The sequence below is a fragment of the Pteropus alecto genome, unplaced genomic scaffold, assembly GCF_000325575.1.
Source record: "Pteropus alecto unplaced genomic scaffold, ASM32557v1 scaffold94, whole genome shotgun sequence".
NCBI classification, from domain to species: domain Eukaryota; kingdom Metazoa; phylum Chordata; class Mammalia; order Chiroptera; family Pteropodidae; genus Pteropus; species Pteropus alecto.
This window is the reverse complement of record NW_006437736.1, coordinates 14,640,038-14,667,515: the sequence shown is the minus strand read 5'-3', so window position 1 is coordinate 14,667,515 and position 27,478 is coordinate 14,640,038. Positions and strand designations below refer to the sequence as shown.

The 27,478-nt window shown below is 32.7% G+C and overlaps 1 protein-coding gene across 1 annotated transcript in view; it reads left to right on the top strand.

Annotated features, from left to right (window-relative positions):
• Nucleotides 1-4,266: 4,266 nt before the first annotated feature.
• LOC102896025 (pregnancy zone protein) overlaps nt 4,267-27,478 on the top strand; it is a 39,071-nt gene continuing 15,859 nt past the window's right edge. Inside the window, exons 1-15 of the mRNA XM_006914723.1 lie at nt 4,267-4,349; nt 6,136-6,319; nt 7,024-7,177; nt 7,336-7,388; nt 7,952-7,972; nt 8,435-8,603; nt 9,866-9,950; nt 12,420-12,543; nt 14,486-14,600; nt 15,602-15,711; nt 17,190-17,351; nt 17,965-18,192; nt 19,310-19,373; nt 22,990-23,132; nt 26,114-26,263. Of these exons, the coding sequence (XP_006914785.1) occupies nt 4,267-4,349; nt 6,136-6,319; nt 7,024-7,177; nt 7,336-7,388; nt 7,952-7,972; nt 8,435-8,603; nt 9,866-9,950; nt 12,420-12,543; nt 14,486-14,600; nt 15,602-15,711; nt 17,190-17,351; nt 17,965-18,192; nt 19,310-19,373; nt 22,990-23,132; nt 26,114-26,263 (1,845 nt within the window). The remainder of the gene's footprint in view (nt 4,350-6,135; nt 6,320-7,023; nt 7,178-7,335; nt 7,389-7,951; nt 7,973-8,434; nt 8,604-9,865; nt 9,951-12,419; nt 12,544-14,485; nt 14,601-15,601; nt 15,712-17,189; nt 17,352-17,964; nt 18,193-19,309; nt 19,374-22,989; nt 23,133-26,113; nt 26,264-27,478) is intronic.

The following is a 27,478-nucleotide window of genomic DNA, read 5'->3' as shown; positions in this document are numbered from 1 at the left end:
TGGTGTTTACATCTACACAATAAAAAATAGAATAGGAATATTCTAAAAAGAAATAGAGTAAAATAGAAAAACCAGAAAGTGAGTAGATAGCCAAAACTTGTTTCAATCTAGCAATAAGTAATATTCATCCAAAGATACAAAATCTGATTGGAGGAGCCAGAAGGATAGAATACACAATAGTTCAGTAAGAAATGATTTTCAAAAAAAATTTATTTCTCGTTTAATATTTATTAAGATTGTAGTAGATAAGTATGGTTTTGATAAATAATATATTGATAATACTTGTAATGATAATTCAATCCAGAAAAAATTGTATTACTTCTCAGAACTATATAAGTAAAAAAACTTTTTTAGAATTTTGATTACTTTTAGTTACAGAAATGTATGATAGAGTGATCATTAAAATATATTGAAGCACAAAACAACAGGATAAAATTATCTGGGGAATTAAAATTGAAATACAAGACCAAGAAGAAACAAGAATGATATAAAGTTTCCAATTGATAAAAAAAGAGTTCGTATTGTAACCAAACCCCTTGTGATTTTAATGGCACTAATATTGTAGGCAGCTAAAATTTAAAAATTTAATTCTTAATTAGGCCTTTGTTCACGTTAACCACTCTTTTTGCTCAACTATTGTTCTCACAAATGTAGTCATACATTGCTGATACATCTCTTTGTCAAGCAGAAAGAGATAACTTCAGGATCACGTGAAGAATTTATATATTTGTCTTGCATAAGAAAAAATATGTCCCCAAGGTAGCTGTGACCAGCTACTGTCATCTGTGACTAAAGAAACACAGATTTCTCTCTCGGTTCCTGGGAACCACCCCCAATCCTTACTCCCTAGATGCATGAAAATTCCTTCCTTTTGCTTTTTAGGAGAGACGAATTTGAGAGATCTTGCTCTCCCGTCTGCTCGCTTTAGCCAAATCAAATAAACCTCTGTCTCCAAACACCTGTGTCTCAGTGTTTTAGCTTCCCAGGGCGTCGGGCACACGAACCTGAATTTGGGGAGGTGATTCTGCAACAATGACTACAGTATATGCATTTCATCAGATATATTTAAAAACTAATATTACAGTTTTATTTTTTACATCTCAGTATTTATATTTTTTGTTATCTTTCTCAAGATAAAAAATTTTAAATGTCATGTTAAGTGTATGTGAGGAGTTATAGGTTTAATAAAATTGTCTTAAGAAATACAAGAAAAAAGTTTGAGGGCCGCAGAGTATAAGTCTTAACTGTGAATGCTGAGAAAATATTGTGGATGTCATATAATAAATATTTTAAATGTATCTACTAAAATTTATAATTAAAAATAACAATGATAAGGTTTTGATAACACTTCAGATTTATTTTCTTATTCCAGAAGTTCGAACTATAAATATTGCTTAGTCATTAGGCATTTGGCCAAAACACAGGTTTGATGCATATCCAAAAAGCATAATTATGCCTAGGAAAGTAATATAGAGACCTCTTATAAGTCATTTATTATAAGTTAATTTACCCTATATTAAGCTGGCGGAGAATGGGGTATTTATTTATGGCAGTGGAGGAGAGGTGGAGGGGAACCGAGATCAGCAGAAGCGAAGAGAACATAGAGATTCTAGTGAGAGAAGGAGCCAGAATGTCAGAAGAATTTTATATTTATTCAGCAAGCATTTGCCAAGTGCTAGCACAGTTTATTTTTACAGTTTATTCCATTTGTGGCATTACAGTCATACATTACTTAATGACAAGGATACGTTCTGAGGTAATTTTGTCAGTGTGTGCATGGCTTTGTCAGCCCAAGACAGTTTAGAGTGAATTTATACAAGACTTGCTGGTATAGACTTCTACACACCTAGGCTATAAACCTGTACAGTATACTACTATACTGAATACCGTTGGCAATTGTAACACAATGATATTTGTATATCTAAGCATAGGAAAAGTACAGTAACAATGTGGTATAAAAGGTAAAGTGTGTATGTGAGCAGGGAGAGTGTGGGCAGGCTCTCGGGCTCCTCTTCTCCCCAGCTCGCTCTCCTCCTTCCTTGCTAACTCAGCCCCAGCTGCTGGCAGGTGCAGGGCTGGTGGACAGCATACTGAACCTCCTCATTTTTTTTTTATCTTAGTTTCAGGTGTACAACAGATTTGTTAGACATTTATATAATTTACGAAGTGATCCCCCTGATGACTCTAGTAGCCACCTGGCACTCTACACAGCCATTACAATATTATTGACTATATTCCCTATGCTGTAGTTCACAGCTCCATGACTGTTTTGTAACTATCAATTTGTACTTTTTAATCTCTTCACCTTTTCATCCAGCCCCCAACCCCCATTCTGCCTAGCAATTACCAGTTTGTTCTCTTACCTATGAGTCTGTTTTCGTTTTGTTTGTTCATTTATTTTTGTTCTTTATATTCCACACATAAGTAGAATCATATAGTGTTTGTCTTTCTCTGTCTGGCTTATTTCACTTAGCGTAATATCCTCTAGGTCCATCCATGTTGTTGTAAATGGTAAAAAATTTTTATTGCTGAGTAATATTCCATCGCATATATGTATCATGGCTTCTTTATCCAATCATCTATTGATGGGCACTTAGATTGCTTCCATATCTTGACTATTGTAACTAGTGCTGCAGTGAACATAGGGGTGCATAGATCTTTTCAAATTAGTGTTTTGGTTTTCTTTGGCTGAATATCCAGAAGTGCAATTGCTGGGTCATAAGGTTGTTCCACTCTTAATTTTTAGAAGAACCTCCAAACTGTTTTCTATCTAGGTCTAGCACAGGCAGCAACCAACCATGAATTGCTCTGTAGCTCCTACCAAGTAGCCTTGGGTGGTCACAGGCAGCAGCTGACCTTGCCCGCACAGGGGCCTCTCCCAAAGGCAGCGCCAAAACACCCAGAGGCTGGCGTCAGACCACGACAGAGCACCACTTGATTAGCTCTTTGTCTGTTTAAACCACCCAGAGCTAGCAGTAAACTCAGTATTGTAGTTGAGTCCAGCCTTTTCTTCCAACAAAGCAAACAAGTTTTTTTGCTTATAATTCATTATAATCTTATGAAACCACCATCGTATATTTGGCCTGTCATTGACCAAAATGTAATTATGTGACTCTTGACTGTATATCAACCCATAGTTGAATATCATCATTGAAATTTTAATATCTTACACATCTATAGTTTTACAGTTCACTAACAATGGTCATGTACATGATCTTCACTTCTCATTCTTCCAAATTACATACAAAAATGTACGGCAAGAACAAAATATGCTTTATCCACAGAAGTGTCTGTTTCTCATCGTATCATATTTTATAATTTAAATCAGTTCTCTATTCAAAACACACACTTCAATTTTGTGGGGACCTAGTTATACTAATGTAACAGTATAGATCTTTATCATTTTCATAATTCCATAATTAAAATAATTTCATAATTTCATAATTAAAATAGATTTCAATATCCCAATCTCCCTTGGAAAACAAATAAAATGATGAATCACTATTGATAAAATAGTTTTATATTGCTCAAGCTAAAATTAAATAAGAGTGTTCATCAAATAAAGGTCATTTCCTTAGAGAATAAAATAAATTAATCGGCTTTATATTCTAAATGTTAAATAAACTAGGAACAATAAATATATGTTATGTGGATTGTTATATCTAAATGAACTATCATTTTCTTTGTAAACAAACAAATATAAGAATAGCCATAAAAAGCAGAAGTTAAACTTTTAAACAATGGCGATATCTTCAAACTGATTTTTTTTAAAATCCTGTGATATTTTTTTTTTCTTAAAGAACCGTATAGGATGAAGCTTTGGGAAATATGTGATGACCCCTGAACCACCAGAGGAGATTTGGAATATGTATTTACATTAATAGTTCTTTAAAAAAGAGAGAGAGAGAGAAATCAAGACTATTGATTAATATTATCAAATTATATAATTTATTTATTTTTCCTTAAAAATATTTAAAGTACTTATTAATTCGAACCAGGGTAGCCTCAAAGCACTATTTTTCAAGTTCTTAGACAGTTTGAGAGAATAGATGAAAGAATACTGATAGTTGTGAAAATGATCTGGAATTTTTTTTTTTATACTGGATTTTTTTATCCTGGAAGTAGTTAATGTTTACAAAAATGAATGGTTAGCAGTTTACTTTCACTGCCCATCAGGTAACATAAAAACCAGTGATGTTGGAACAAGAGCAGAGTCCAAGGAATCAAGGGCTCAGACTCCCGTTACTTCTTTTTCCTTTCCACACTATGAGGGGAAATCGACTGCCCAATCCAGTCTTGATTCTACTTTTCCTGCTTATTCCCAGAGATGCTTCAGCTACTTCAAAACCGTAAGCAACATTTCCAGGAAAGTCTGTTGCCCTCCTCTTTCCCATTGTGTTATCTGCTTCTTGATGTCTGTCTACTTATTTTCTGATTCCTTGTGAAATGGTCAGTTGTCAAAGGGCTTGGAAGGATCAGTAAATTGTTATTTCTCATGTGGAAAGAGGTATACTCCAATTCTAGAAAACTCAGAGACATAAAGTAGTAACATCCATGAAACATTCACCAAATAAGAATATAAAAGTCTATACCATTCATAAAATATAAAGAATATAAAATTCCTACCCCCCCCACACACACACCCCAAATTTTTTTATTGGCTCATGAAAAGGAGTGCAGTGTCTTAGTCATTGTGAAGTGACTCAATGTCTACATTTTCCCCAATTCAGGGCTTGCCAGAATGGATGTATGACCTATAGACAAGCCAGGATTTGTGTGTCGGTTCACTCAATCCTTTAGCAAATCCTTAAGGGCTGGTATTAGATCTTGGGAATATAAAGATTAACAAAATGTAAACCCTTTCCTCAATACCTCACAGTATAGAAAAGAGGAGTTGGTGCACAGATAATGGAATACAGGGCTAAAAACAGAAGCCAGCATTGCAGAATTCTGTGAGAACATCCACAAAGGAAACCTAACTCCTCAGGGGAACTGATGAAAGTGAAGGGGCATCATCTAAGTCTGTATAGAGAAAGTTGCTTTCGAGATATGTCTTATGAATCAAATAGAAGTTTTTCAGATAGACAAGGGCACTTCAGAAAGAGAGAGACATGGGCAAGCAGAGCTTCAGAAAGTGCAGCATATTTGTGTGATAATAAATAATGAGCAAAGAGCCTCAGAAGACTAATATTTTCTTCTGGGTGTATACAGTATTATGTTTGGTGATTAGATTAGCTTGGTCTGGCTTTTCTTCCATCACCAGAAAGTGAAAGATAGAAAAAAGCTAGAGTTGCTTCTGAAATAGTAGTAAAAAGCAATTCATCTCTTCCCTATGTATTATAAATTGTCCAATGTGATGATTTGATATACGTATATATTGTGAAAGGATCTCCCTCACTGAGTTAATTAACACATCGATGTCTCACATATATACTCTTTTTGTGTATGTGTGAGACCCTTAAGTTCTATTCTCTTAGGAAATTTTGGTTATATCAATTATAGGCACCATGTTGTATATTATATCCTCAGACCTCATTCATCTTATAACTGAAAGTTTATACCCTTTTCCTAACCTCTTCCTATTTCCTCCACACCCCACCCCTGGCAACCACTTTTCTAATCTATGTTTCTATTAATCTAATCTTCTTTTTAGATTCCATGTAGTGATACTATGCAGTATTATCTTTCTCTGTCTGGCTTATTTCTCTTAACATAATGTCTTCAAAATCCAACCATGTTGTCACAAATGACAGGATTTTCTTCTTTTTTAAGACTGAATAATATTCCATTATATATAATCACATTTTCTTGAGCAATTTCTAAATTTGAAAATTATTCCTATCAAAATACATAATAACTCATGGATTATTTATATGTAGTTTATGAACAGGTTTACATAATAATATGAGGGTGAAAATTTCCACAAGAGAAGCATATTAATGTTTAGCTTACTGAGATTTTCTGAGTTTCTATGGCCTTTTGGATTGGTCTTTGAAGAATACACTCCTCTATACTCTTGCTGAAATCTGGCTTTGTTCTGATTGGTGACAATAGCAAAGATTATCTAGGAAACAGCCACAATAATGATGTCTTTTTAACCTCTCCATGGTTAATACAGACTCCTCTTCTCCACAGGCAGTATCTGGTGCTGGTCCCATCAAGTCTGTACGTTGGAGTTCCTGAAAAGGCCTGTATCTTGCTTAATCACCTGAATGAGACAGTGACACTTAATGTAATTCTGGAGTATGGAACGCACAACAAGTCCCTCCTCACAGACCTGGTGACAGAGAAGGACTCCTTCTACTGTAGCCCCTTCATTGTCAGTATCTCTCCTTGGGATAATGGAGATCATTAGAGAAAGGGTATATTAGTTGATGCCTTATATTCTGACCCCAAACAATTAAAAACAAAAAAGCGTAATGAAGAAAAAAATGAGAAATGCAGAGTGAATTTCAAATTAGATTTTAAAAATGAAATTTCTACTGAGCGTGCTTACATAATGTTTACAAACAGATCTAGTGCAATACACAGAAGATAGCAGTAGTTATAATAAAGATTTCACCTACTTGTATACTTCTAAGATAAATAACGTTCATGCCATCACAGATAAAAACACTGAGGTTCATAGTTAAGTGACTTATCTAAGATCTCACAACTAATGGTTAATGTATTGCCTAGTAAGCTTTATTACTTAAAGTATTAAATATTTAGTTAATCTTACTGGGTTACAACTAATGATAACATATAATTGTTGTGAAAATGTAGGCATGTTATTTCCTTCACTATCATTACAGGTTGAAGAATTGGTTCATTTTATTGCAATGACATTTTCCCCCAATTAAACCAATGACTTGTTACTGTCATGTTACACAATCATAATAATCTATAAAGCAATGGAAATAATCCTTGACCTTATTCCCTACTAATTCTTATTGGACTAACCAGAGAAATGAGAAAATCATAATGGCTGAGACATTCAGAAGTGGATCTGGGCAGATTCTTCAGCTTCTTTCTGTTTTTCAGATTCCAGAGTTGCCATCTTCCTCAGCGTTCATTATTGTGCAGGTGAAAGGGCCAACCCAAGAGTTCATAAAGAGGAAGCCAATACACATAGAAAAAGTAGAGAGCCTAGTCTTTGTCCTAACAGACAAACCCATCTACAAACCAGGGCAAACAGGTATAAGGAACCAAATGAGCAAGTTCAACTTTAGGGGTGGGGGCCAGGGATATTCTCTATTACTTTATTCTGCAGTCATGGAAGTCTTAGCCTGTTGTTACTGTACTACTATCCTGGATTACCATTGGAGAGTTTCATGGGAAAAATCTCTGTTTCAGTGAGATTCCGCATTGTCTCCGTGGATGTCAATTTTCACCCCTTGAATGAAACGGTGAGTCTCATAACAATGGGCGAGGTTGGGAGAAACAGGCTACAAGTGAAAGCCCATTCTTTTGGAAAACCTGAAACCAATATGAGGTATCTAAGTCTATTACAGAAAGATTTCATAAGAGTACCACTGCTAGAAGTTAAGAGAAATCAGTTAATCAATTACATTGTTAAAATAAATATTCAGTTCAAATTATCTTCTTAAAGATACCAGTTATTTTTATTGAACAAAAGAAAAATAAGTGTATTTGATTTCTCTCTTAAAATATGGAGAATTTCTTAGAACTAAATACCATCTGCAAAATAAATTTACTCGGACATTTTTTGCCTAACTATAGGTTTCCTCAACTGTACATTATTTGAGAAAGGGAAAGTCCTGAGTTCTTAAGAGATATATGTCCCAAATAAAATATATAAAGTGCTATGAACCAAACTGGGGCGCAATTCCTGTTTGGACAAAAAATATACAGACTCACTTTCTCTGATCCAGATCCTCTATCAATGCTGATGTCACGATTTTCTCATTCTAAACTCGATCTCTTACTTATATTATTTCTTTCTTTTCAGTTCTCAGTGATTTATATTGAGGTAGGTAAAATATTACATATCTCAATTACGATGAAGACTTACTTCGTTATGTCAAATTGCCTCTTCGCCTCCTTCACCCCACTAGCTCTTCACCAAAACTATATTAAACACTGTTTTCCCTGTCATTCTTAAAACCTTTGGAGAGTGGATAAGATTTAAATGAAGAAAAAAAAATTCCCTGAGATGATGCAATTTAGTGACTCTTCCAATATTTCTTACCACAATAAGTACATATAGTCTCAAAAAGAGGTACTCTAATCTGCAGTATCCCGTCGCTGGTAAATTTCTTGCCCTTTTCTCAAACTAGAATTCTTAGAAAACTTTGCTAAAACCTTTCATGCCAATTTACCAAACATCAGTTATCCAACTCTCAATGTCACCCTTCCTGAAAAGCTGTATCTCTACTCAAAAAGTATCTATATATCAATTGTTTATATGAACTTACAATGTTTTTACCTGTAGAATCCCAAGAGGAATCGAATTTTCCAATGGCAACAGTTCAGATTGCAAGAGGGACTCAGCCAGCTCTCTTTCCCACTCTCAGTGGAGCCCAGTCTGGGTCTCTACAAGGTCAAGTTGGAGAAAGAGTCGGGGGAAAAAATAGAACATTCCTTTGAGGTGAATGAATATGGTAAGAATTCTGCATATGTCCAAGACATTTATAACAGAGTATTTAAGACTGAATAACTTGTAGACATAGGTGACAGGAAAAGATCTAGCATATAATAGTTGAAAATTAGCAAGCTTCTTTATTTACCTAAATATTTGCTAAGTACTTTTCATGCACTATCTCAATCCTCACAATAGTCCAGGGCAGATATTATATTATCTCCATTTTATAAATGAGTATATCAATACTAGAAAAGTTAGTAATCTACCAAAATCATAGAGCCAATAAGAAGGAAGAGAGATTTTAATAGGTTTATATAACCATATTTAAACTTAAATTGTAATCAATACATTGTGTTACCTATATGTATGTATAAATATCTTAAATATCTTATAATTAAGATATTTCCTGAGATTATCTCCTGGCCGTCTATAACCTACACCTACCCTACTCTAGTCATAGAAATTAGACATCGAATCATCTTATTAGCTATCAGCTATGTAGATTTTCTAATGTAAATTAAATATATTATGCCATGGATGAGGAAACCTATAACAAAAACATAATTTCTAAAACTCGCCAGAACTTCCATAAGAATTATAGAAGAAATATTTATTATCTAAATAGCTAACATTATACAACTGTGGGAGGGGCTGAAAAAGTAAGGGTCCAGCAGGAGGAGGTGGTGGATCAGAGGAAATTACTAACCAGTTCTCTTGAAGCAATGGTGAGGATAAATAAAGCAGAACTTACAAGGGCACCTTCAGCTGCCAGAGTGGAACACAAAGAGAAACTGATAGAAAGACCTATGGAAGGCTATTACCTCTTCATATCTACCATTTTAATATTTCTATAACCAAGTGTCTGGTGGTGGTCCTAGGGCCTCTGATTGTCAGTAGGGCTAGCTGTAGGAAGAAGAACTGGACACAGAGGGAAAGGATTAGAACAAATTGTAACCTACTGGCCTCTGTATCTGTTACCACATCTAACCATGATAATCTTCAGAGACTTATGGCGCTGCTTTCTTTCCACCTGTGAAATCTTGAACAAGTTCAGACAAGGAGATTCCAGGAAATGCAGTACCAGCTTAACCAAGTTAATATGGTACAAACTGCCCATGGTTACGAATGGCATCTTCTTTCTCAGTAGCATCCCTGCTGCTCTGTATTGCAATTGAAATCATTTCATGTGATCTTATTATAAGGTTCTGTAATAGAATCATCACTAATGCTTACAAGATCTCATACCCACTCTCACCTTTTTCTCTCTCCTATTGACAACAGTTTTGCCCAAATTTGAGGTCCAAGTGAAAATGCCCAAGATTATTGGTTTTCTTGATGAAGCATTTGTAGTATCCGTATGTGGCCTGTGAGTTACATTTTTTATCTAATTTCTATTTTTCTACTCTATTTGTATTGCAAATAATTGCTACTGAACTTTGAAGTATTTTAATTAGAGAAGGAATGACTCTAACTTGCCTGAGCCCTGACTAGGAAGCAGAGATGGTAGCATATGACACTTTTACTACTAATAATAAAATTATTTACTGAAAATTTCAGATGTACAACATGGTAACTAGACACTTATGTAACTTATGAAGTGATCACCCGAATAAATCTAGTGTCCATCTGACACCATACATAGTTATTACAATATCATTGACTGTATTACTTATGTTATACATCCCCATGACTATTTTGTAACTACTAATTTGTACTTCTAAATCCCTCCTCAACATCAAAATGTTCTCTGTATCTATAAGCTTGTTTCTGTTTTGTTTGTTTATTTTGTTCTTTAGATTCCACAGGTAAGTGAAATCATATGGCATTTGTCTATGTCTGTCTGACTTACCCCACTCAGCACAATATCCTTTAAGTTCATCCATGTTGTTGTAGATGGAAAGATACCATTCTTTTTTATGACTGAGTAACATTCCTTTGTATATATGTACCACCTCTTCTTTACCCATTCATCCATTGATGGGCACATGAATTGCCTCCATATCTTGGTTATTGTAAAATAATTCTAAAGTGAACATATGAATTTATATGTCCCTTTAAAGCAGTATTTGCAAACTGACATTTAAATCCAACAGTCTGGATTTAGAACCTGAACTCTTCAACAATATTCTATACTGCCTCTGCAATTTTAAAAAATCTAGCTTTAAGAAGCATTTTTTTTTTTTTTTGTATCCTAGACACTGTGTTAAACTGAACCCGGGCCATTCAACTCTGGAGCTCAAGCTCATAACTTCTGTGTTATTCTGTGTAGTGTTATCTCCATTTTTTAATTGCTCCAAATTTCTTGAACTATGGAAAATTAGAAGTTAAGCAGCCCCTCTATATTAAATGCTGGATATATAATGTAGAATTCAAAATACATGTCATAGTTATGTCTTCTCTGATTGCCTTTTAGTGCAGTAGCACATCCTCCACATGCACCAAGGAGAGAAACATTACCTCTTACTTTTGAAAATAGTGTGAGATACATGTTTTAATCCCTCTCACTAGCTTTGATGCTTTAAAATTTTCTATCAGAAGAAACGCCTTTTGATTCAGATTTAAAGATAAGATTCAACAAAGTGATTGAAATTCAGTAAATAATTTATCACTTTATCAGCACTTAAAGAAATTTGGGAGACAATCTACAAAAAAAGGGAACTTTGGGGACACTGAAGCCAAATCTCACCTTCTTCAGTTTGGGCTAAAGCAATAGGTTTCAAACTTAAGTGTGCATCAAATCTATGGAAGTGCTTAGTTAAAATATAGGTTATTGGCCCTAACTCTAGAGACTCTACTCATAAATCTGAGGAGAAATTCAGGATTCTGAATCTCGATACATATCTCAGGTAATTTTAAAGTAAGTGGCCTATAAAGCATGCTTTGAGAAACAATAAACTAAGCCCTACTTCACATCATGTCTTAGTTCAGGCTGCTATACCAAAATATCACAAACTGGGTAACTTATAAACAACAGAAATTTATTGCTCACATTTCTAGAGACTGGGAAATCCAAGATCAAGTTTCCAGCTTGGTCAAGTTCTAGTGAAGGTCCTCTTTCTGATCCATAGCTAGTGCCTTCTCATGCCTCTTCACATGGTAGAAGGGGAAGGAGCTCTTTCTGGAACCTCTTTTATAAAGACAGTAATCTCATTCATGAAGGCTCCACCCTCATGATTTAAGCACTTCTCAAAGGCCTCACGCCCTAATATTATCCTCTTTGGGGGTGAGGATTTCAACATATGAACTTTAGGGGACACGAACATTCCAACTATATCACATCATATCCTTCCATCAGATTTGGCAGAATGGGACTAAGTCATTATGATACTATTCATTTATAAAATTTTGTTTTATATTAGTGCTTTTCCATTTAATTTCTCATTTATCCTCTTAAAATGTATACGAATTAGGGAGGACTTACAAATCCACTCTCTACATATCCTGATTTTTTTCTCTAATACAATTTAAGAAGTATTGTTAAAGCCGGAATTATAACCTAGATAGTCTGAGAACAGAGGAAGAAGGAAATAAGACAGGCTTATAATAAAATCTCTGAAAGGGAGGAAAGATGTGAGAAAAACTACACTGTTAATTTTCCATTTGGAGGTGTTTCAAAAAAGATCAGTAAATATTTTCTGTTAGAGTTATAGATGTATGCTACTTAGGTAATCAAGACACAGTTTCAGAATCAGTGCTTTTGAAGTACAAATACTATGTAAGGAAAAATAATTGCTGTAGATGAATAAGATGGATATGTGAATGTATCAAATCATGAGAAAAACACCTAAGTTATTTATATTAAGCACCTTTTTGTATGACTGCTTTATTGTTATAGATACACATATGGGAAGCCTGTCTCTGGTCTAGTGACAATTAATGTATGCAGAAAATATGCACAACATCGTTTCGCCTGTCATGGAAGACATTCACAAAATATCTGTGAAGAATTCAGTCAACAGGTATATGGAAACTACTCTCTCCAAGACACTAACACTAGATCTAGTTTTCTCCTGGATTATAATACAATGGAGGATGCAATAGAATATTGTATTGTGAATATAATACGACAGTAGCATTTGAAATAGTCACCTTGGAAAATTATGGAGTAAGAGAAACAATGTCTGATTCCATGACAATGTTAGAACCTCACTTGAGGGTTGGGCTCATGGACTTATGGTGATATTTATTTGTTTAGTTTTGTAATTTCCTTCCAACAGCAATCGACATGCCAGGTATAAAAGCATAAAAGGGTATGGAAGTATCAAAAGTTGGCTTTTATCAAACAAATGAGAGAAGAAGAATGTGACAGATGTTAAGAATTTGGCTGGTGGTACAATCAAATGGCACAGTCTGGAATCTAAACTGCATATGGATGAATATGAAACCAGTATCAGGTTGAGGAGAGGGAGACCTAGAGAGACAGTGGCCTGAAGGCCTCAATTACATCAAAGAAATGCAATAACTAAGGAAAACAGCAGAAACTAGAATATGTTGTATTAAAAATTAAAATGTATAAATTACTGATTTCAGGCTTAAGAGTACATAAAAGTCTAGGGTGTGGCAGTGTGAGTGGGCACTGTAAAGGTACGGAAAAGAAAGTTATCAAAGCTGCAGAAAACTACTAAATGAAAGGGTAAGGTGATAAATATGATAATGAATGTCAAGATAAACATTGATAAGCAGGATAAACATGAGAGCAATCCAGCTGCCAAAATCTTTAGTATATCAGACTGATTTTTTTTAAAGTGAGTCATGACCTCTATGTATAAATAAACCAAATATTGTTAAATTTTATGATGCAATAGATATTTTAATGTAAGTACAAAAATAAAAAATCTTTATTAAAACACAGTTCCCAATATTTAGTTTGGAAATCCGATTACAGTCATGAGTAGCATAACGATGTTTCAGTCAATGACAGACCTGGTCCACTTCCTTCATAATGTCATAGTGCAATGTATTACGTGTTTGTGGTGATGCTGATGTAAACAAACCCACTTCTCTGCCATTCCTATAAAAGTATAGCACATACAACTATGTACTGTACATAATTGTTGCCTGTTTATGTATTTTCTATACTATACGTTTTATCGTATACTCTTTTTACTTATAAAAAAAGTTATTGTAAAACAGTACACTGTGTCACGCAGGCAGCACCTTCATACCCCTCATATTTTCCATGTCTCTGTCACTTTCTCTTGCACTTGATTTACTTTTGTGTTGTTTTGTACAGTAACATGTTGTACAGGCCTATAAACTGGGAGCAATAGGCTATATCATATAGCATAGATGTGTAGTAGGCTATGCTATCCAGGTTTGTTTAAGTGCACTTTACTTTGTGATGCTCACACAACTACCTAATGATGCATTTCTCAAAATGTATCCCCATCATTAAGTGACTGTACTGAAGTAATTCATTTATTCAATGAATATATATGTTTTTATTAATGTCTGAGACATTGAGAAAATACAGTTGAGAAAATATAATCATTAGTTGATATTTAGGGGAAGGTGGTTACAAAGTTTTCTTAGAAGATGTGTCTGAGTTGAGTTTAGAAGAGCAGTAACTGTTGGCATAAGAACAGGAAAATGTTAGCATTTGAAGAACGACATATGCAAAAACTAGAATTACAAAATATTGTCACACATTTGGACACTACATGAATTTTAATATGGCAGAAATTGGATAGACTTTCAGAGAGGAAGGGAGAAGGCAAAGACTGGCAAGAGTTAACTCGATGATTAATGAAGACATTTTATGACATTTGGGGGCTTGGTAAAAGGTAAGCAAAACATTTGTAAAATTTTCTTCTATAGCTAATAAAAAATTTTCATAGGTTGATAACTGAATTTTTTGATAGAAAGTCAGAAGACCCAGGAATTCTCTTTCTTTCTCTTCAGGCAGACAACAAAGGCTGTTTCACACAACTCATAAAGACTAAATTATTTCACCTGACACAAAGAGGGTATGAAATGGCAATAAAAGTGGAAGCCAAGATCAGAGAGGAGGGAACAGGTTTGTACTTGTTTTAATATTAATAATTCATCAATTTATTAATTTATGAAACATCAAATTTTCATTTCATGTAAAACACTTTATTATTTCTGAGGACTATGAAAATGGCATGATGCCTACTCTCAAGTAATTAGAAATCTAAAAAAAATTATATTTATTTGTATATGTTTATATATATGTATGTATATATGTATAACCATAATAAAATTACTACAAGATATGTAAAACCTAAGAACTAAATGAGTATGAAGAGAAATAATTAATTCTAATACAAAGCCAAAGAAAGCTTTATAAAGTAGTATTTTAGCTGATTTGTATATAATGAATAACATTTTGAAAGATAGTGATGGACTGGGAAAGCATGATAAGCATAAAACAAATGTGTTTGGTCTCAGAAAAATCTGAAAATGTAGGTTGGAGCTAAGATATATAAAAAGTAAAGTAAATCACATACTAAGGAGGTTAGACTTTATTATGAAAAGCATTGTTTATCTTTAGATTTATTTGAGAATGACCTAAATAAATTGATATTTTTAAAAGATAATTCTAACAGACATGAAGAGGTCAGGCTAGATGAAAAATGTGTTACAATGTGATACATCAGAATATTACTCAAAGATGACCCCGAACATTACAAATTTGGGAACTGAAAAATGGAAATGCCATTAATCAAGATAAGGAGTGGATGAAAAAGAATTATGTTGATGAGAATGTGTCCAAGATAATTAATTATAATTTGGAATATCAAAATGGAAGCTGATTAATTCAGCAGATAATTTTTAAAAGAAATCCAAGGCAAAATCAGGACCAGAAATGTAAATCCGGAACCACTCCCATATCCTCCTAAGAGTAAATGCAATTGTTCTAAAAGTGAGGTAATTTAGCATTGCTAAATTGAGGTTAGAGGCAGACAAGGAAGATATTTTGTTATGTTGGAGTAAAGTGGGATGGAGTAAGGAGGTGAGTTGAATATAGTTCAACTGAACTTATTTCTTTTTCAGGGTTGGAATTAACTGGCTATGGATCATGTGAAATCACAAATATCTTAAGCAAAATAAAATTTACAAAAGTGGATTCACATTATAGACGCGGACTCCCTTTCTATGGACAGGTAGAATATTCTTTCAATATACTCATAATTTGGCTTTTAAGGAAATGAGTTTTTAAATCAAAATTTATTATAAAAATGAATATTTACAGTAAGAAACTACATTACATCAAATTACAAACTTAAAAGGCAAATGTCACCACAAATCCAGAAAAATAAAGCATTTTTTATTAATTAACTTTCTAACATACCTCATTTTATTAATTAACTTTCTAACATACCTCATTTTTTCCAAGTAGTTTGGCTGCCTACTTTCTGATTGCCTCTTTATAAATAACGATTTTGTAATATAATTTTCTATAAAAATAAAGAGATATTCTTTCATTTAGATGATTGAATTTTTTATTACTGATAGTTTTTAAAAGTTTTTTTTTTCAGTTTCAAGGCTCAATATTGGCAATAATTTTGGCCAATTTTAAGATTGATATCCAATTTAGTAAACTATCAATTTTCTTTCATAAAGAGAGAGATGTGAGATTTCTGGGCATTTTTAAATTTCTCTTGTAGTAACTAATCTTTGAATTGACAGTATATAGCCTATTTTCCCATTTTAGTGGCATATTATGAATTTTATATCATCTTCATTTATTCTAGTATTTCGTATCAAATTGGTAAGAAATTAGTCAACATGTAGACCTGATTGGGCAAGGTCATTTCAGGTTGGGAGAAGAGCATGAGAAAACTGAAGACCTGAAAGATGAATATGACTTGGCCAGAAATTTAAGAAAGATGAGAGAATATCCAGGGCTGTAGGTATGGAACAGCTTTTAAAGAACAAAGAACTAAGAGATAGCCAGTGTTACTGGTTGAGATAGAAGATATAACTGGATTAACTGAATAGTTGTAGGTAAGCTAGAACAGATCTTCAAAGGCTCTTTTCAGAATTTTGGATTGAGAAGTTGCTGAAGGTTTTAAAGAGAGTAACATGATCAATTTAGCTCAGACTGTATAAAGAATGGTTTGAAGCAAGGATGAAACAGCAAGAAGGTAGACTGCATAAGATTAAATAGAAAGCTATTGGAAAGCTATTGTGTTTTTCACTGGAATGGTAGCAATGGATTTGGAGAGAAGTAAATAGCAATAAAATATGTTTTACAGGGGAAGAGACCGTTCTTGGCAATGGGTTAGCTATAGGCAGTGAAAGAGAAAATGACACACACACACAAAAAGCCCTTGGTATTCTTGCATAAACTATTGGATAAATAGAACACCATATACTAAGATAGAGACATGAAGAAATTTGAGGAAGGTAACATAATGAGTCTACTTTTGGATATTTTCAGTTGAACGCTCATAAGTTATCTAAATTGAAATACCAAAGAGAAAAATAGTTTAGAGTCTAAGAAAGCAAATCTTATTTTCAGATTCTAAAATCTTTAGTAAATGACAGTGACCAAGAGGTCAGTGGTGACCATGACAAATAATGGAAGATGTTACGGCTATATAACACTTGAAACCAGCTATCACTTTCATATTTCTAGGTTATTCTAGTTGATGAGAAGGATCAGCCAATTCCCAATAAAACTCTATATGTCAATGTGAATCCAAGTGCATATCATTCCAACTTAACTACTAACGAGCACGGTTTGGCAAACATTTCCATTGATACCACCAACCTTATATCTTCTTTTATTACAGTTACGGTAAGTGCAAAGGGGCATCTGGAACTAAAAAGACAGAAATCACCGGAGCCATGTAATTTAAGGATATATGAGAAGCATTTGAACTCTAGGGATAAAATAAGATGACAAAAGAGTAAAATAGAAATTTCACGATGTGGAGACAAATTATAAAAAAACAAAAAATTCTCTGTCAAAAATCTTTTCCCTTATGTCAACTCTGTTTATAACATGATCTAGTTTCAGGAGATAGTTATTAGATGATCTTGATATTCCCTTGAAAAATTCAATATTGTTATAATTTTATTACAAATTAGGTTTTTCTTAGTTTTTTTGGTATATCATTCTTTTTGTGTTGAATATTCAGATGATCTTGTACAACTTACACTCATAAGGGTATTAAGTAAAAGTGATTGTGAGTAAATAATATCTTCTAAATCTGTATGGCATAACCTAAAATAAACTTAAGGGAAAGTTATTCACAGGGTATGCTTTATTTGGGAAAGCAGCCTATAATGGAACCAAGTAAATATGATTCACATAAAATCTTCAGTGAGTTACAGAGAGTGACTAACATATACATGATATATTAATTTTTAAAAAATAGCCTACATAAGACCTTTATGTTTTCCATTAGGTCACTTACAAACAGAATACCCACTGTTTTGATAATTTGTGGCTTCAAGAATTTCATACACAAGCACAGCACACTGCAAGACACGTTTTCTCCCCAAGCAAGAGTTATGTTCACCTTGAACTTTTTCCTGATACCATAGCCTGTGGAAAAACCCAAGAGATCTCGGCATACTACATCCTGAATGGACAGATTCTGAAGGATGAAAAAGAGTTAACCTTCTATTATTTGGTGAGAATAAAACCACTGTAGCCCTTCCTAATTGTATAAACCCCCAAAAGATTAGGTTCCTATCTAAGTAATGCCTTTTATATCAATATAAATATATGTATTTTTGTTTTTATGCTTGAAGAGAAGTTGTTTTCAGTAGATAAGTAAGCAAAAGATAAGAATCAAGAACTTATTCAACAGGAAATAAAAATGTCAAACAATTTTCTGGAAAACTACTCAATTTTGACATTAATTAGAGAAGTGAAAATTAAAATAATAAAGCAATAACATTTTATACTTATAAAGATTCAAAATAATTTAAGAAGTTTATGACTGGTGTAATTACAGGGAAAATGTATAGTCTCAGGCATATTATAAATTGGTATAATATTTTTGAGGCTGATATACCTATTTATGTCCCCAAATTAAAAATATTCAAAGCCAGTAGTTACTCAAGTATGTCATTTTTAGAAGAAAAAAAAAATACATGTAGGAAATTCTGTATAGAAAAATTAACTATAAGTAATATTCTTTAAAATTCTATGAAAAAGTAAAAAATTTGACAGTAACTTAAAATTTTAGCTTTATTGCTTCTGACCTATGTGACCTTCGGTAACTTATCTAATCTCATCTGTAAAGAGAAATGTCAGTCATCTCACCTGACTACTAGAGGTGTCAATAATAGCTATTTCATGAGTTTACTGTGAAAATTAAATAAAATTCTAGAACTAAATTATTTAGTTCAGTGCTTGGCACATAGAGAGGGTCATATATAGTTTTTTTAAATATAGATGATAGAGAATACTTACATATATTTTGTATCTGCCTTCATTACAGGTTGCTTTGCATGTGATAGATGTTAAAATATTTTTTTAAGACATGTAAATTTGAATATTAATATTCATGATAGAAAGTAAATGTTAAATAAAATACAAAAACCTTGTAAAAGTATACGTTTGTTATTTAAAGTATGTAACTATACATATAGAAAAATATTAGAAGAGAAATTTAGTAATCCAAAACACCTTTTGGGCTGGAGTAGTGAGATTATTGCTTACTTATATATTATATATATGTTTAAGTAAATTTAATATGTATATTTTAAAACAATAATGAATGCATTTTCCTCTGTCTTCAGATCAAAGCAAAAGGAAGCATCTCCCAGTCAGGAATCCATGTGTTGTCCATTGAATCGGGAAACAGTTAGTACCTTCATTATTTTCTGTTTTTTCTTCATTGTCAAATCCTGAACATTTTAGTGAGAATAAATTATTTTTACATTAAAGAAAGTGGTCAACAAACTTCTTCCATCAACCAGAAATCAGAAAGCTGGTACAAAAGGATGCCATGCTAGGTTTATTTTAATCTATTTAGTATTTTTTATAGTATTTCTATATTTTAAAGTTTATTCTCAATGTAAAATATATTCACTTTATAATTGTTTCAAAAATGCAGAAAATAATTGAAAAATGCAGAAAATCACCAAAGAAAAATGTTACTCCACATAGTTTTGTATTAGTTTCCTATTGCTTCTGTAATAGACTACTACACCCTTGCTGCCTTAAAACCATGCAGATTTATTATTTTATAGTTCTGTAGATCAGAAGTCTCACTGGGCTAATATCAAAGTGTCAGAAGGATTACATTTTTTCTGGGAATAGAGATGATTATCTGTTTCCTTGCCTCTTCCAGCTTGTAAAGACCTCTTATATTCCTTAATTTGTAGCCTCTTATTCTCTCCCTTCAGTGCCAGCAGCACATTGTCTTCAAATCTCTCTCTTACATTCCTGCCTCTCTCTTTTAAACATCAATCGTGATTACATTGGGCCCACTTGGATAACCCATCTCAAGGTCCTTGACTTAATCACATCTGCAAAGTCCTTTTGCTATGTAAAGTAACATATACACAAGTTTCTGAGATTATGGCATAGATATCTTTGTAGGGGATATTATTCTGCCTACCTCGGACTGTCCTCTGTTTCCAAAGATTCACATCCATCCCACATGTAAAATGCATTCACATCATGCCAACGTCTCTAAAAGCCTGGCATTAAGTCCAAAAAAATTTCATGTAAATCTCACCAACTCGAAAGTCTCAATATTATCATCTCAATCATCTAAATTAAGTGTTGGTGATATCCTGGGTATAATCCATTCTAGGACAAAAAGAGTCACAAATTCTAAGAAATTTTGAAATCCAGTTGCACAAACAACACTAGATTTCAAGACCTGGCAAAAATTCTCTTTGGTTCATGTTTCTGCCCTCTAGGCTCAAGGCTCCATTCTCAGAATTAATCTTTCTTTTTCATGAAGGATATCATATGTTTGCAACTGAGTAGTTTTATCAGTTTGTTTCCTGCCTGTGGAATTTGATGAGTCTAAATCCTTCTTTCATTTTATACTCTCTCTGTCCCTTTTGATCCAAGCCTACAGTATTTCTGCTGATATAAATTTCTCAAAAATCTTGTGGGTCTCCCACATCTCACATGGACTCTCTCCATTAAACAAGAAGCTTTGCCACAGATTTTTCTTGAATAATTTTATCTCTCTTTTCAGCTATTGCTGAGATAGCTGAGATGATCTATGAGTCATACACTTAATTTCTTCATAGAGCCTTTATGTGACTGAATACTCTGATCTTTTGATTTTTCTGAGATATTAGCAAAAGCCAATCTACCACACTGGCTTTTTCTCTAGAGCACAACTTCCTGACAGAGAATCTTAATTTTAGTGTCTTTTAAAATTTTACAAAGCTGAGAATTTCACAAATTATGAAGTCTTGTTTCCTTTTAGATGAACAATTTTCCCTTAATTTTTTTTCTTACCTCCTGCATTTTACAATAAGCAGAAAAATAAAACCTTAGGCTGAACCTTTTACACTTTACTGGGAAATCTCCTCAGCTATATATCCAAGTTTACCATTTACAAGATTTACTTTCTACATAATTGTAAGACTAAGATAAGCTTTCTTCCACTAATAACAAGGATCTCCTTCACCCCACTTTCCAATTACATTGTTTCTAATTTCTTTCTGATCCCTCATTGTCAGTGCTTTTAATGTCCATATTCCTATCATCAGTCTGTTTATAAGAGGTATTCTCTAAGATGATACATGTTTTCTCAATGGGAAAATATTTCCTCTTATTCAATCTTCCAGAAGAAATTCTTTAGACTTGGATTTCCCCGCCTCCCTCTTAAATATTTAATAGAATTTATCAGTAAATTCTTGTGGGCATGAAATTTTCTCTATGAAAAGATTTTTAGCTACAAATTAATTTTTTTAATAGATAAATTTAGGTTAGCTGTTACCTCCTGGGTGAGATTTGATGGTATGTAGCATTCAACGACTATTTCTCTAAAATGTCCACTTTATTGACATAAAACAGTCCATAATATTCTCTTACATTTTTTTAATAGATGTAATATCTGTAGTGATGGTAAGGCTTTGAGTCAAGATATTGATAATTTGTGTCTTCTTTCTTTATTTCTTGATCAATCTTGTTAGAGATTTATCAATTGTATTGATTTCTCAAACAACTGGCTTTTGGTTGAATTTATTTCCTCTTTCTTTTTCTACATTCATATCTGGTTATGATACCACTGATTCTTGTCATTTATTCCTTTTGCTTACTTTGCATATAACATACTCTTCTCAATTTTTTCATGAGGAAGCTGAGGTCATTGATTGAGACCTTTCTTTCTTTTTCTAATATAGTTGTTGGTACTATGCATTTCCTTTAAAATACTGCTTTAGCTTCATTCTACAAATATTTACATGTGATATTTTACATGTGATATTAAGGTTGTTGCTAATAGTATATCAAAAACAAAACTGCTTCATAAAACAAATTCTTCAAAATTACTTCCTGTAATAGAATTTAAATTGTATACCTAGAGAGGTAGAATGGGGAGAAGAAAGTGTTCTCTAAGAGAAAAATACTTCATTTCATTTGATGATAACTATATAAATGGTTTTGTTTCCATTTGTCTTTGACTTCTGGAAAACTCAATGCTAAATTTAAGTACTTTAATGTTAACCATTTTGTTAATAAAATTAATTTTTGCCTATGTTTAACCCTACTCCAGAAATCTACTTTAATGTAGTTTCAATACTATTGTTTCAAATTTATTTCGATCTTACTGTTTTTGCATATTTTCACCACAAGCTAACCTCATCTCTTTCATAAACACAGGAAGGTTATAGTTTTAAAAGGATTTTATGCTACAAAAATCAAACTTGGAACATTTATTAGAAAATTAAGTGGGTACATTATATAAGCACTAAACAATTCATACAGAAAACAACCACTAAGAGAAATACATGGAATTATTTTATAAAAGTCAGAGGCACAGTTTGTCTTGTGTGTGATTATTTGTATCTGTATCTCTGCTCTATTGTAAGTGGTCTAAAGATAGAGACTGTATTGCATTCTTTAAATTGTCCTCATGCATATGACAAGAATTACACTTGTTTGGATCACAGAGATCATTAAAGATGTCTAGAAGTTCTTCTCTCTTGATTTCTTTCCTAACAAATCTTTTTTAATTTAAAAACTAATACATGAACTAAATGTTTTTTGAATATTTTGAATGAACAATTTAACCTACTTCTTTAAGAAAAAAATGTCATTAATTCAGCATATATTTATTGAACACTACCACAAGTACAACAGTATATAAGCACATCTTTTCTTATTTCAGTATGCTCCAAATGTGCCAAATGTGAATAATTTAAATCATTTGAGAACTTCTTCTTTATAAAGTTGAGAACTCTTCCTTCTTCCTAATCTATTTTCTTGAACTTTCTTTACTCTCCAGTGAAAGGGGTATTTTCCTTCTCCATTCGAGTGGAATCAGACATTGCTCCTACTGCCCAGTTGTTTGTTTACACTATTTTACCTAATGGAGAAATTGTCGCAGATACTGAGAAACTCAATATTGAAAACTGTTTTGTCAATAAGGTGGGTGTTTTGTTTAAGCCTAGTCCTTTTATCCATCTCCCTTTTTGAAGTATGGAAAATAATAAAGTTATGTACATTAACAGATTGCTATGTAGTTCTCCTGAAACTTTCCTCCAAAAAACCTCTAAGAACAGAGAGTGATGCCATACCCTGAGAAGTCTACTTCACTAGACCTCTAGTGAATTAAGCTATAAACACAATTTTTTAAAAGTCTCCTGTTGTATCTTAAAACTTGTGTGAAATTCAGAAGCTATTTTGTTATAAACCTTTAATAGTTTGTTTTGAAACTAAATTTTAGTTTTGTCCTCAAATTTTTCAGTTAAAAATAATGCTTCGTAAGGATGTATCAATTTTATCCCATCATACCCCCTGACATACCTCCATGTACTACCTCAGAAAGCAGTAACTTATTGTGAGTTTAAACTTAGTTTGATAATACAGAACAATGGTATATGTATTTACCTCATCTTGAGAAACATAGCCTGAGCACTCTAATAAGGACTATAGCATAAAAATATTACATAGTTGCGAATAGGATCTTCTTATATCTCCAAAGGATATGTAGCTGTAATGAGAAGCCTACTGAGAAAAAAATAAGCTTTATCTCAACAGAATTTGGTGCTGTAGTCTTAACATTAATTGAGAGGCTCCAACTTCAGGTATTTTTTTTTAATATACCTAAAATGATGTTTTAACATGGATTTTATGGAGATTTAAAAATACGCATTTATAGCAAGTGAATATTTCTTCAATGAAAATTAGATTTAGATTATCTATTTTTTAATATATGATGATCTAAGAAAAATACACAATAGTTTCTGATATAAATTTTCAATTCCATCTTACTAAAGAATGTTATTAAACCTGAACAGTTTCAAGAATATAGTTCTGCTCAGTTTGGACATTCTGTGTGTTTCATACGAACCTAGAAAAAAATTCCTACTTTGAGTTTCAGTGCCCTTGTTACTAATCATGGACAGTTAGTTGTTCGTTAAACCTTAGAATGGCCATGTTATGCTGCAGCTTTCAACATATTTTACTCATTTTAGCAGCGGTCGCCCTCTGGTGCAAAACATGAAAACTCGTGTAAAACCATAAAACTTCCCATATAGAAGCAAAAGTTCATGTACATATTCAGTCACTTTATGTTAAATATCTTTTAAGTTGTCATTGATCAGATGTGGAGATAAGCTATGAAAAAAATAAGATTTATGCAGTACTTAGGAGAAAGATGGCTATTTTTTATCTACCACAAAAAAATAGGAAATAGATCTATTAAAGTTAAAAGTTAAAGCCCCTAGAAGTTAAACATTCTGACAGAATCATGAGCAAACAAAGTGTGAGATGAGAATGTGAGGAAAGATCCAGGTGAATTTGAGATGTGTGTTCCTTCAAACCAATATATTTTAAATACCTTTTTCAATCTATGTTGGGATAAAGAAAAACCGTTTTCTATTTAAAATTCATATAACCCTTTCTTACATTAAAAATAACAGATTTAGAATGCAGTTAGCATTAATATATTGGCTAGGTAGAAAACCAAAGGAAAGAAGGAACAGTTAGGGGGATTGTTTTATAAACTACGTAAATATCTAACCACTGTACTGTATACTTGAAACTAATAAAAAAATTAAAAAATAAGAGATTTAGTATCTACATTAAATACTATGTAATAGTTTAAATTGTCTATCTTCTTAATTGAATGTAATTATGCATTAAGAATAACATTAATATAGATAAATATAAACTCTCAAAATATGCTTTAAAATTCTTTTTAGGTTCTCATGTCAGTAAAACATTTAATGTTTTCTAATATACCCACTTCTTGGTTAATAGTATTTTCAATTGATTATAATTCCAAATATGTCACTTGATATAGGCATTCACAAACATATTTTAATTTACTTAAATTTCTAAAATTAAAAACAAGCCTATTTAAAATAGAATTGTCCATAAATAGTGTTTTTATGACATATTGAACTGTACAGATGAATACGACTGCATCTTCAGGAAAAATCAATTAATTATTTATTTTTCATATACGTCTCGTGGTACATGAATCCAACCTGTTATATTAACTCAGTAGACTGCATAACAGGAATATCACAGTTAAATCCGGCAATCCAAGTTGAATATCATTTCACTAAAAACACCAACATTTTATTCCAATCCAAATCAGCTTTCATTTCAAGACTCTAGAATTTACCTGATGCTACCATAGGTAAACTTCTAAATTATTCTATTTTATTTTTATAATTTAGAACTAAATTCTAAATTATTCTATTTTATTTTTTTAATATAAGATAAAATATTCTACTCAAGAAATGTTTATGCAAACGTAAGGACCAAGTAGATCCACTTCACTATGAATTGCTACTGGCTAAAGCAGAATCAAATCTCTGGGAGAAAAAAATACAATTTTCCATTATTTTGTACTTCTTATTCTTTATTCACAGTTCTTTGAATTTTCTCAAGCAATTAACTTTTAGGATGCATATTAGATGTTTAATTTTTTAAGACCCAATAAACCTCTGATTCTGATAAACAGTACTATGCTGCTTTAGAATGTCAGATAACTAAGACTGCCAACTGGAAGACACTTTGGTTGGGTGGTCTCAGAGGTGAAGTGTGATATTTCACAGCACCATACAAAATACACACATTCATCTCAAAAACACTGTATAGAGAGAGGTACATGACGAGGTATGTATCTTTGTTAACACATGTGTTGTCATTCTATTTCAATGTTAGCAAAACCAATTTATATTTCAACAGTTATATAACTCAGGGAAATGTGAATTAACTGGAACCACACCTCCAGTTCATTCCAGAGATGGTTAACTGGTAGTCCATAGGTGGCTTCATCTCTCAATCCTGTTCTAAATGAATAAAGAGAAAGGATGTGTAAATAGGACTAGTCCAAACCTGGGATAGAAGCGAGTTTTTAAAAATTTGCTGCTATAATCATATCCTCTTTACAGGTAAATCTGAGCTTCGCCTCAGTCCAGAGCCTGCCAGCTTCAGACACCAACCTGAAGGTCACAGCCACCCCTCACTCCCTCTGTGCCCTTCGTGCAGTAGACCAGAGTGTACTGCTAATGAAGCCTGAAGCTGAGCTCTCACCTCAATCGGTGAGTCCCAGTTCAGTGTCGGATATTAGAAAATGCACATATGATAAGACCGTTTTTGAAAGCTGGATGTTATAACTGCAAAGGACAAGTTCTTCAGAGTGTTAGGCATAATCTAATAAGTTATTTATGAGCTAGAATTCAATTCAGTTCTACAAAAGACATTGCACAAGGTGCATTACATATATCATCTCATTTCATACTCTGTTATAATATATTCTCAGTGAAGGAGAAATCTTGCTCATCCTACATTCCCTGTGCTAGCATACTACTTATATATATAAGATGCTCATATATTTTTAATGAATGAATAATGAATACTAATTCTTTAAGTTGGATATTATTACCTTGTTTTATAAATTTAAAAAAAAAATCACAGGATAGATTAAGCAACTTTAGAAAGAATATGCCAAAAATATATTTTAAAGGTGGTTGAACCAAATTTCATTCAATGTCACTTCCACTGCACCACATTTCAAGGTAGTATGTGAAATGCCAGGTTTTTAAGTTTTCCCTAAAATCCAAGAACTTACTCATTTGTTTTAAGCATGGACAAAACAGATTTTCTGTTCAAACTTGTCTTTTAAAGATGTCTCTTATAATGAAGCACTTTCAAAAAAGTGACATAGTTTATAGGCTTCAGGTCCATTTACTTATTTAACAAATATTTACTACATCTTGACTATAGGACTGATATTGCTCTGAAAATAGGAGTTCTAATGGTAAACAATCAGATGTGGACTTTGACCACTTTAGACTTAACAGTCTTGTGAGGTATTCAAACAAACAAACAAACAACAAAACATATAATCATATAGTAGTTCTAAATTCTGATGAGTATAATGAAAGGAATAAACAAGTTATTGAGATAAAGATAAAAAAGAGTTCGACAACTTTGGTATAGTGATTAGGGGTCTCTTTTTTGATTGTCAGATAACAGAGAGGCAGGGGTAGGCATTACAATGAATAAAAGCAACATGCCCAAAGGTCCTGAGATCGAAATAAATCTGGAGTGTTCTAGAAAGAAAAAGGTAATGACCTAATATATAGTGGTGACAGACGAAGACGTGGAGGCTATAAATGGAATGAAAAATAAATCACGATGAGCTCCGTTAGGCTGGAGTGGAGTTTGGAGTTAGCAGTAAATGCAATAAATAGTAAATCACTGAGAAGTGTTAAGCAGGGGACAATTTAGATTTACCTATTAAGAAGATTCTT